Source organism: Anastrepha ludens, chromosome 2 (genome assembly GCF_028408465.1).
Source record: "Anastrepha ludens isolate Willacy chromosome 2, idAnaLude1.1, whole genome shotgun sequence".
NCBI lineage: Eukaryota > Metazoa > Arthropoda > Insecta > Diptera > Tephritidae > Anastrepha > Anastrepha ludens.
In genome coordinates this window covers 33,990,991-34,002,011 of record NC_071498.1, presented here as the reverse complement: position 1 = coordinate 34,002,011, position 11,021 = coordinate 33,990,991, and the positions used below count along the sequence as shown (strand labels likewise).

The following is an 11,021-nucleotide window of genomic DNA, read 5'->3' as shown; positions in this document are numbered from 1 at the left end:
CACGCAGCCCATACCAGAATCGATCTTTTGCGCTCCTGTTTCGGTAATCGTGTTATGAGACGTCTTGGCGATGCCAATTGGCTACCTGGAGTTACGATTTGACGCTGTTAGACCTTTTTGAGAGGTGCCGTGAAAGATCGATGTCGTGCGACCAATTTGTTAACTATTGTTAAGGTCCTTAAGGTATAATATAATATATCGCTCTTCTGCCCTGTTACCCGAGGCAGGTAAATACATACATAAAATCGTGTTCCATAAATAATGAGAGTTTGCTTTCGAATAAATCAATAAAATTCGACAAAAAAAATATATATTTATAAAGGGTGATCAGTTTAGAGATATTGGATTTCAAAATGAAATTAAATTGAATCGAATATTGTGTAGTGTAGAAACACTCATGCCAAATATTTTTTAAAGATAATACCTTTCAAATGTTGGCCGAACTGCGCCAAAAGCACTAATTTTGAATGATTTACTGGAGCTCTTCGTTCGGTATCTCGTGAATAAATTGAATAATGTGGGCTCCCAATGCCTCAATCGAAGTTGGTTTGTCCATAAAGCATTTATATTTTACATATCCATAGCAATAAATGTCCAAAGGTCACACTTGGAGTCCAATCCATTAGTCCGAGACGAGAGATAAAGTGCTCACCGAAATGACGACGCAGTGAGTCCATTGCTTCACGGGCGGTGTGACAAGTGGTGCCGTCTTGTTGGAACCATTTCCGTTCTCCATTCACTGATATATTGGCGCCAGCCTCAATGATTCCTCCAGCCTAAAGGACACACCAAACGGTTTTTTCAATGGATGTAATGGCAGCTCTTGAATGGCTTCGAGTTGCTCTTCAGTCCAAATACGGCAATTGTACTTATTGGCGTAGTCATTAAGCCAAAAATGGGCCTTATCGTAGAACACCAGAAGTTGGCCTGAGCGCGCGATGAACATTTTTCACAGAGCGTTGATTCACAATTCACAAAAAAACAATTAATCGATTTGTAAACGTTATTGAGGCGTAAGTTTTTCCATGATGAAATGTCAATGAATACTGACACTATTAGTTTGACAGTAGTCACGCGTGATCTATCAAAAAAACAAAAACTCTATTGGAAAAAGTACCTCCGATCTGTTCACCCTTTATTTGTTCTTTTTTTTTAATTTTTACAAGGAAACCACTATATGGACCATCCTGTACTAGCGCATTGTATAGTTTTAGTTTATTTTTAGGCCTCGCTTATTCTATATTTGTTAAAAGGTTACTGTTTCCCTCATTTTCACAGGCAAATATCATTGGGCGCAAATGTATTGCCTACATACATACATAAAAGATATACATAGGTACATGTGGATATGCTGCATTTACATGGATTCGCATATATCGAAACGTCTTGTGGAATAGAAAGTCAAAAGCAATGATGACAGCAACAATGCGCTTTAGAAGAACAACACCTAAATACATACACACATGCGTGTATAAACAAAAAAAATTAAGTACGAGTGAAAACCATCAAACTGAACGCGTCTGCGCAATCCACAGTACTCATCCGCACACTTGCATACGCAGCACACATACACTTGCACACACATGTGTAGGCGCATCACACCAACGCTTATCGCAGATGCGACGACAACGTTTACCAACAACCAAAGCCGATATCAGCAGCGGTGGCGGCGACGACGACTGTCGAGCGATAAGATAAGGAACTCACACATGCACACCAACTCTCCTGGAGTGGTCGCAAATAAATCATAATTCACACATTCATACAGCGCACACACTCACAGTTATGGCACCCACCCAACCATACATACAGAAGTGTGCGGTTTACCAGAGTAATACGCGGTTTCCCGCTACTCAACCGCACTTCCAGCGCGCCCTGGCAACATGTCCGGCGGTTCTTGGAGGTAAATATTCAAACAAATACCAAATTGTGGAAGTATGTGTGCGTATTTATGTATGTATGTATTTGTAAGTCTGTACCATAGAGTAGGTTTAGTAGGTTTGGGTACCGCTCGATGAATTTAATTGGAACGAAAAGGTGCTAAACGCGCATTGCGTCGGGTTGTCACTAATATAGATGTGTCCGCCCGAGAAAGTGTGTTCCATACTCATAACTCCACGTAACCACAATTAACGGATAGAACGTGTGGGTCTCTTGTGTCGTATTTATCAATAAAAAATTAGAAATAAACGGATGACAAAAACGAAAACGATATCAAAAAGTGACAGTAAAAATTCAGTTAAGTCCAAAACAGCCTCAAAATTAAAAACGAAAATTGAGCAGTCAAATTCCGGTGAACAAAAATTTTTTTGAATAGTTTTATCACGACCAGCTGCAAATTAATGGAAAAAGGTGCACTTCGAACTTTGGTTTTAGTGTAAATATTTTATAAAATTAGTGTTACGTGTTTTGGAAAAAAACCAAGTTAAAACCCAAACACGCGAAATGCAACTCAAGGTATGTACGAACATAAACTCGCTCATATCAGTTCAGAAAGTTTTGCACCGTCACTATCTTGGTGGTACTGTTATTCTTTTATCAGACCAAAATGTGAATTAGGCGGGAAAATTATCTAAGTGTGGACCTGATAGCAGTGACTGAACACCCAATGAAACGAGTTCTCAAACAAAACACTGTTTTTGTTTACAAAATGTGGTAGAATCAACAAGAATTTGGACCGCTGGCTTTTTGGCTATTTAAAGTCATAGGAAAATAGCCCAAATTTACAGTTCACACCTTATACATAAAACTGAAATATAGTTTAAATATTTCATAATACCTTCACTATGCAAAAGTTGTATGTCTATTGCGACTGTGGAGTCCCCGTAGATGACTGTGTATCGACTGCGGCTTGCATTGAGGACATAATACTTGTCCCTAACCGGCGGCCGCCGTAGCCGAATGGGTTGATGCATTCGTAACTCCTATTCGGAGTGCGTAGGACGAATCTCCGTGTGAAGAAACAGTTTTTTTCTAACAACGGTCGCCCCTCGGCGGGCAATGGCAATCCTTCGAATGTATTTCTGCCTTGAAAAAGCTCCTCACAAAAAATATCTGCCATTCGAAGTCGGCTTAAAATTTTAGGTCCCTCAATTTGTAGAACAATATAAAGACTCACGCCAGGGCTCGGTGAAACACCTAACAGAAGTGTACGCGCCAATATTTATTTATTTAACCACTATTAATTGGCACCCTTACGATTTCTTCTCAGATCCAACTCCATGCAAAATTATTAAAACACCACTATTTTTGTTATAAAAATATAGTTCATACTACAACAAAAATCATATAACGCAAGATTCAAACTTTGTACAAAATTAAAAGTTTTTTTTATGAAATTTTTTTTTTGTATTTAAATTTTTTTTGCAAATTTTCAAAACTTTATAGCCCATTGAATTTAAGTATAAGAAAGTGTAATCCCCTAGAGTCTGCAAAATACCGCTGATTTTTGGCAATTTTTGTCGCTAAGTTGTTTCGCCTTTTCTTCCATACAAAGTGGAAGATAAAGCCTCGTCAATCAACAAAAAAAAAAAAATTTATTACAAAAATCAACAGTATTTTGTAGTCACTTGAAACTTGCATTTTATTATATTAGAATTAAATTGGTTATAAAATTGCAAATGCCGAAAAATTCTAAAGTATTCGCTCAAAGTACTAAAATTTTTGCTTGCGTTTTATAAGTTTTGCTGTTGTACTATGAATTATATTCGTATAAAAAAAAAATAGTGCCGTGCTTATAATTTTGCACCAGGATGTATATATGAGAAGAAATTGTAATGGTACGAAATTACTACTGGTTAGGGCAAGTACACTAGCATCAACAGGTTTTCTCCTGACAGCAGTTGACGCTCGGCAGGCTATGGCTAAATCTCAATTGCACTTCCGTTAAGAAAAATCTTCTCATGAAATCCATTCCTTATGCAGAGATGGCATAAAAGTGTGAGGTCTGTCATTTGCTTCAACAAATCCTAGCTGAACAAGGCCTTAACACTTTTCAGGCTTACAAAAGAGTTGGAATGAATTTAGGCATTGATTACAGCTATCAGCAACGTGAAACAGCTGTGGTCTGTTATTTATGTATTTCGAAGTCTCTATAATTATTCGAGTGACGTTTATTTATAAATAGTGCAAAATCTATTTCAATGTTTTTGCCTAGTTTTTTTTTTTTTTGCAAATTTGCGTCTATCGTCTAGCTGCATCAGTCGACCTTTCACGACCTAGTAGCGCTTGTGAAAGCTGAAAAGTTGTTTTGGATTTTGCGCGTTTTTCACGGCCGTGTACTGCTTATTTTGCGATCCTTCGCGGAGCCAGCCTAACACTTCCGCTCGGTTAGCTTTATAAAACACTCGAGAAGAATTTATCGATTTTTTTTCAAACTAGCTTCGGAATACTCCCAATATTCTGCTTTTAGATGGTTTAAAGCTTTGAAGACTATCAAAAAGTTAGCTTATTCATCTCGGTGCCTTTGAAGAAAAAGAAGAAATTTTATAACCTTGAACATATCAAATAATTTACGTTCTACATCGTGAGTAAATGTAGTTAGGTTTCTGTATGTGCTGAAACCGAGGCAGGTACTCCCAAGTTTCTATTTTTAAATTGTAGACTTTTAAACATTTATAAACTTCATCATCAAGTAAAAGAGTCTTCTCAATTTCAATTGCTTTTTCGTTGCTTATTTCAATACCACCGCACCAAATACTCATAGATCGTGCTTAGTGGTTGTCTCAGCGTGGTCGTTAGTCAAACATTTTTGAACAGCTGCATTTATTTTGGATGGGGGTGTTTATGAGGCACCAATAAATTAGAATTTTCATATGCTCTTAGTAAATTTTGTTTTCGTTTTTTTGTTTTTTTGAATCCATTGCAATCCATTTATTGCAATCTGTTTTCTAATATTCAGCAATATTTGTACCTAAAACTAAAACATTTCTTTTAGGCATGTATGGAAAACAGTCTTTTGATAAAAAGGGATAATAAGCAGATGGCACGACAAGATTCTACTTTTTCTGCGCTTTCTCCTGGTTTACGGATAATTTTTTATTTGTTCGTCTTTCCATTGGGGAGGAACAAAACCAGTTAGTGCGATAGCATTATATAGAGAAAAAAGAATATAAACGAGATTCCTTTATCGGGCAGTGGTTTGACTAGGTCTCCAATGATGAGATCATATCTGGGAGCTTTCTTTGTTTTGAACCTTTTTAATGCTACTTTTATTTCGTTTTTTAAAAATTTACTTATATATAGACAGGTCCATCTGGTGGATGAGCTCCAGGGTATCTTTTACTTTTTGGGCAGAGCATAGCGAGGGTTCGATTTCTTGTGGTATAAGTAACGAGCAAATGTATGAGCCTTTTCAAGATTCGATTTAGCCCACTTATTATTTTCCATTTTGATGACTGACCTGTGTTAACATTCTTCTTCTTAATTGGCGCTATAACCGCTTACGCGATTTTGGCCGAGCTTAACAAAGCGCGCCAGTCGTTTCTTTCTCGTGCTAACCGGCGCCAGTTCTACACACCAAGTGAAGCCAAGTCCTTCTCCACCTGATCTTTCCAACGCAGAGGAGGCCGCCCTCTTCCTCTGCTACCACCAGCTGGTACCGCATCGAATACTTTCAAAGCCGGAGCGTTTGTATCCATTCGGACGACATGACCCAGCCAACGAAGCCGCTGGATCTTTATTCGCTGCGCTATGTCTATGTCGCCGTAAAGCTCATACAGCTCATCGTTCCATCGCCTGCGATATTCGCCGTTGCCAACGTGCAAAGGTCCAAAAATCTTACGCAGAATCTTTCTCTCGAACACTCCAAGCGTCGCTTCATCGGATGTTGTCATCGTCCACGCTTCTGCGCCATACGTTAGGACGGGCATGATGAGAGTCTTGTAGAGTGTTAGTTTTGTTCGTCGAGAGAGGACTTTACTGCTCAGTTGCCTACTTAGTCCAAAGTAGCACTTGTTGGCAAGAGAGATTCTACGTTGGATTTCAAGGCTGACATTGTTATCGGTGTTAATGCTGGTTCCTAAATAAACGAAGTCTTTTACAACCTCGAAATTATAACTGTCTACAGTGACGTGAGTGCCGATACGCGAGTGCGCCGACTGTTTGTTTGAAGACAGGAGGTACTTCGTTTTGTCCTCGTTCACCACCAAACCCATTCGCTTTGCCTCTTTATCCAGTTTGGAGAAGGCAGAACTAACAGCGCGGTTGTTAAGGCCGATGATATTGATATCACGTCGGCATACGCCAACAATTGTACGCTCTTATAAAATATTGTGCCTGAGCGATTAAGTTCTGCGGCTCGTACGATGCTCTCCAACATCAGGTTAAAGAAGTCACACGACAGCGAGTCACCCTGTCTGAAACCTCGTTTGGTATCAAACGGCTCGGAGAGGTCCTTCCCAATTCTGACGGCGCTGCTGGTGTTGAGCAACGTCATCTTACATAGCCGTATTAGTTTTGCGGGGATACCAAATTCAGACATCGCGGCATACAGGTAACTCCTTTCCGTACTGTCGAATGCAGCTTTGAAGTCGACGAAAAGATGGTGTGTGTCGATTCTCCTTTCATGGGTCTTTTCCAAGATTTGGCGTATTGTGAATATTTGGTCGATGGTAGACTTTCCAGGTCTGAAGCCACACTGATAAGGTCCAATCAGTTGGTTGACGGTGGGCTTCAGCCTTTCTCACAATACGCTCGCTAGAACCTTATAGGCGATATTTAGAAGACTAATCCCGCGGTAATTGGCACAAATTGCAGGATCTCCCTTCTTATGGATTGGGCAGAGCACACTTAAATTCCAATCGGCAGGAATGCTTTCATCCGACATGCTTTCATGTTAACATTGGTCTTTCATATTTAGAGGGGGCATCGATGCCAGTGCCGTCGCCCATATTGCATATGTCTGTCCATGCATTTGTTGTTAAAATTTCGTTTGATGAATTTTTTTACTTGACGAACTTTTTGGGTTACTTCTTATGTAAAATAAAACATATAAAAATATTTTGTGAAATTTAACTAAAAAGTCTGCAATACATATTTAAACTTGCTTCACAAACTTTGCTTGCCAGCCCTTTTCAATATCTGAACTAATAAGAGGATGTAAGGAAAGGGAAGTTGTAATGAAACTAAAATCGAAGACCATGGTTTTACTCCTTATTTAAGGCGGTGCAAAATTAATCACCCTATCGAAAGATTTATAATTTTTGTAAGTGGCGTCGTACGTCAATCATATTTAGACACTTGTGGACTGAACCGCTCCAGTATATAAACAGACAAGCAATGGAGGTCAAAATAAAGATTTCCATCACTCAAAAGCATTTATTTTTTATTTAGTAAAAAAGCTATTCAGAAACAGAATTAGATACACGGACGTGAAGGCGAATGCACAAACGAAGTTCAGTAGTCCAATTTTTACTGCTTACGCGCATTAAAACATCTCTTTACGCCTCAGCGTTCGTTTCAAGCACAGGAAAAAACGACGTAACTACTTTTACGCTTAGCGCCACACTTTTCACTTGGCTAAGTAATTAAATGTAATTTTATTAATGAAAATTCTCATGTTATAAGGCTATAAATTTTCAATAAAATAGTAGCTAACAAAGTGTTGTAAATAAATAAAAGTGTCCCTACTTACTTACGTACACACACGCCCATATGTGCGTATGTAGTGGCACAAATTGCAAACTTACGGCAGTCCAAGTAATTGAATGTAATTTTTATGACCTCAAATAGCATTAAGGCTAGAATAATGCTTTCAGATTATAAAGAAAATATATGCCTGCACCCTGTATAAAGCAACTTACTGCTTGCATACAGCATGACAGCCAAGCTAATGTCGTGCGCGCCACTTTCCATTGGCTTATCAAAATTGGATCCTTAATAACTTCAATGCAGACGCGCGTGCACAAAAAAAGCACCTACCCAGACTCGCAGATCCTTTTCGATTACTGCGTATCCTTTCGCTGTCAGTTGCCTAATGGCTGTTCGCGCGCGTGTCTAATGCGCTCTTATATTATACATATCTACGTAAATATCAACTGATGAGCATTAAAGCCGTGGCCAACTGTTAAATCGTTCGAATACGATTGGCCAAGTGCACGGCTGAGGCACTTCCTACCAACAAATGACGCACACGGCACAAGCCGAAACTTTTCATTCATGCACTAACTAATTCATGCGTTCGTTCATAAGTGAATGTATCTTTATCTCAACACTAATGCGCCCATCTCATCGGCATCTATGAGAGTTAGTTTGTCCCATTATCCTGTGATGCGATCGCTTATTGTCCTTTTCCACTTTTCACCGCTTCAAGGTGATAACGTTGACATAATATTCCCATTCCACTGGATGTTCCCGAAATGCATGGCGTGTGTGTCCTCTTCAATTGTGTGGCGTCAGTCGTTTTATGAATGAATTGCGTCGGCGCTCAATGAAACTAAATATTTACCTGAAATTAAGAGGTAAAATAATGAAATAAAATTTGTTAGGCAATGCTGTGTTGTTTTTATTCGAAATTTTAATTGTGTCTGTTTTTTGTTCACCTTTTGACCATTCGTTGGCCTTTTTTTTTCAAATTACATCTTCGTTGTTTTTTGCCTCATTTCTGGATCTCTTGAGGGAAGGAATTTTGACGCCAGCGGCACAATTTAATTGCTCATAAAGATAATGGATCTTTCCAGTTTTTAAATGGGTTGCGGCATAACGCTGTGAAACGGAAGAACCAAAGGGAGAAGTGTCGCATAGAGTTGACATTTTTTAATTCTTTTTATACAGTTTATTTATTAGACTGCTTGAATGAGTTTCATTGTAAATGACTGGCGCCTGGCCCTGATGACTAATGCGAGGCGGAACATTATATGAAATGTAAATATTCGTTTGTAAGGTACAGTTAATTCAATATATTGTGCAATGTAAATATAAATATATATAGGTATATATATAGTATATACATACATATGCATCCAATTTTGTACTTGAATAACTTCTCGACGAAATAAAAGAAATTTTTCTGATGGAAATGGTTTATACTGCAGCTGCCTAGTTCACAAATGACAAATACGATTGACATATGAAGCCACTTGCAAAAATTACAAATTTTTCGAAAGAGTGATTAATTTTTTTCGCCACCTTTCTAATAAATATGTATATGTATGTATCAATTATTTAAAGTGGAGTATAATATAAAATTAAACTACAGGGTTTGATTGAAAAGTAATGAACCTTATATTTTTAAGCAGTTTTATTAAGCCTTTTGGCTTATACAACTAATATTCTTCAAAATAGGACCCTTGAGCGTCAATACACCGGTGGTAGCGGTCCTTCCACTGCAGGAAACATTTTTTAAACTCATCCGCCGAAATCGCGTTCAATTCGGCTGTCACAGTTTTTTGGATCGCCTCGATGGAGTCGAAACACCTCCCCTTCAGCTTTCGCTTCAGGCGCGGGAACAAGAAGAAGTCCGGAGGGGAAAGATCTGGGCTGTAGGGAGGGTGGGGAGGCACCGGAACCCCCATCTTGGTCAATGCAGAGGTGCAGAGGAAGGCGGTGTGCGCCGGCGCATTGTCGTGATGAAGGCTTCAATTGTTGACGAGGTCGGGCCGAACCCGGGCGACGCGGTTTTTCAGCCGAAGGAGCACTTCTTTGTAAAACACCGCGTTTAAAGTGCTTTCTGGAGGTACAAACTCCTTGTGGACGATGCCTCGAGAGTCCAGAGCTTCCAGAGCGCTGTTCGTCTTCGACGTCCTCCCGGCCTTCCTTGAACGACTTGTGCCACCGTTTTACCTGGGCCTTGGACAGAGATTGGTCCCAGTAAGCCTCCTTGAGTAGCTCAATGGTTTCGGTACTCGTTTTGTTTAGCTTTACGCAAAATTTCATCGAGTAATGTTGCTCCAACGATCGCTGCATTTTCGCCACTGCAAAATCCTAACACACTTTTAAAACAGCTTTCACGCGCGGAGCGATGTTGACTGCACCGCTGTTGCCAGCGAACTGGGACCGGTTTCTAGTGGAAGGGGAAGGTCCAACGATCATTTTCCCTCACCAGCCGATTCGGTTGATCGCTTGGAAGACGCTCCGCGCGGGAAGGCGCATTATTTTTAAATCAAACCCTGTATATTAAAATATTTATAATAAATTAATACAAAGTGGCACAAAGTTATCTTCCTATCTATAGGAAGATTTATAATTTTTGTAAATGGCGTCGTACGCGCCCGCGTCAGCATTGGTTTTATCTCTGGGCTCTCCAAAATTTTTTAAACAAATTGAGAACACTAAATTCTACACTTTTGTAGCCCCTTCGGGTGTCCCACAGCGGAGTATTCTTGGGCCTCTATTTTATTTTCCTTTTTCATTAATGACATTGGGGTCAGTTTTAACCACTCTAAGTATTTACTCTATGCTGATAATCTAAAACTGTTTAGTAAAGTAACTCGCCAATCTGATGTGCCTTTAAGTACAGCGAGATTTCAACAGCCTTGTCGCTTGGAGTGTCTAAAATAACTTCTCACTTTATATAATATAAAGAAATGTTTCCATGTCACCTCTTCAAAAACTCTGAATACTATCTAAAGTTAAAGAATTTTTTGATCTAGGCGAGACATTAGACTCTGGTTTTACATTAGTAAATCATATCATTCACATATTGGCGAAGGCGCCAGAAAGGAGGAACTTAAAGACGCCTATATCGTTACAAGCTCGAAGATATATCTTTAGTTTGGAATCCATTTTATGCTTCTCATTCAAATAGAATTGAAAGTGTACACCGAAATTTTATTCGTTTAGCTCTGCAACCTCTTCATTTCGCTGATTTATAACCACCACACAGAGCTCGGTGCATGCTAATAAATCTGGGGTTTCTTGCCAATAGACGTACCCTTCAGTCTTTGATGTTTGTTTTCGATGTTTTTTGTGGCTCTGTTGATTTTTTTTGAAGTTTCGAAGTTTTTTGAACATATTGACTTAAATATTATTTGCAAAACTTTAGGATTTTCCCATTTCTAAGGCGTCAAAATAGTCATATTGAA

At 39.1% G+C, this 11,021-nt stretch overlaps 1 protein-coding gene across 3 annotated transcripts in view; it reads left to right on the top strand.

The window, feature by feature from the left end:
- The first annotated feature begins 1,268 nt into the window (after positions 1-1,268).
- The window catches only part of LOC128868168 (box A-binding factor), a 30,534-nt gene continuing 20,781 nt past the window's right edge, over positions 1,269-11,021 (top strand). For 2 of the 3 annotated variants that reach the window (XM_054109989.1, XM_054109975.1), the window contains exon 1: positions 2,038-2,457. In XM_054109989.1, the coding sequence (XP_053965964.1) occupies positions 2,446-2,457 (12 nt within the window). In that variant the 5' untranslated portion in view covers positions 2,038-2,445. Of the gene's footprint in view, positions 1,904-2,037; positions 2,458-11,021 lie in introns of those variants that run through there. The other variant, XM_054109981.1, reaches the window with a different exon arrangement.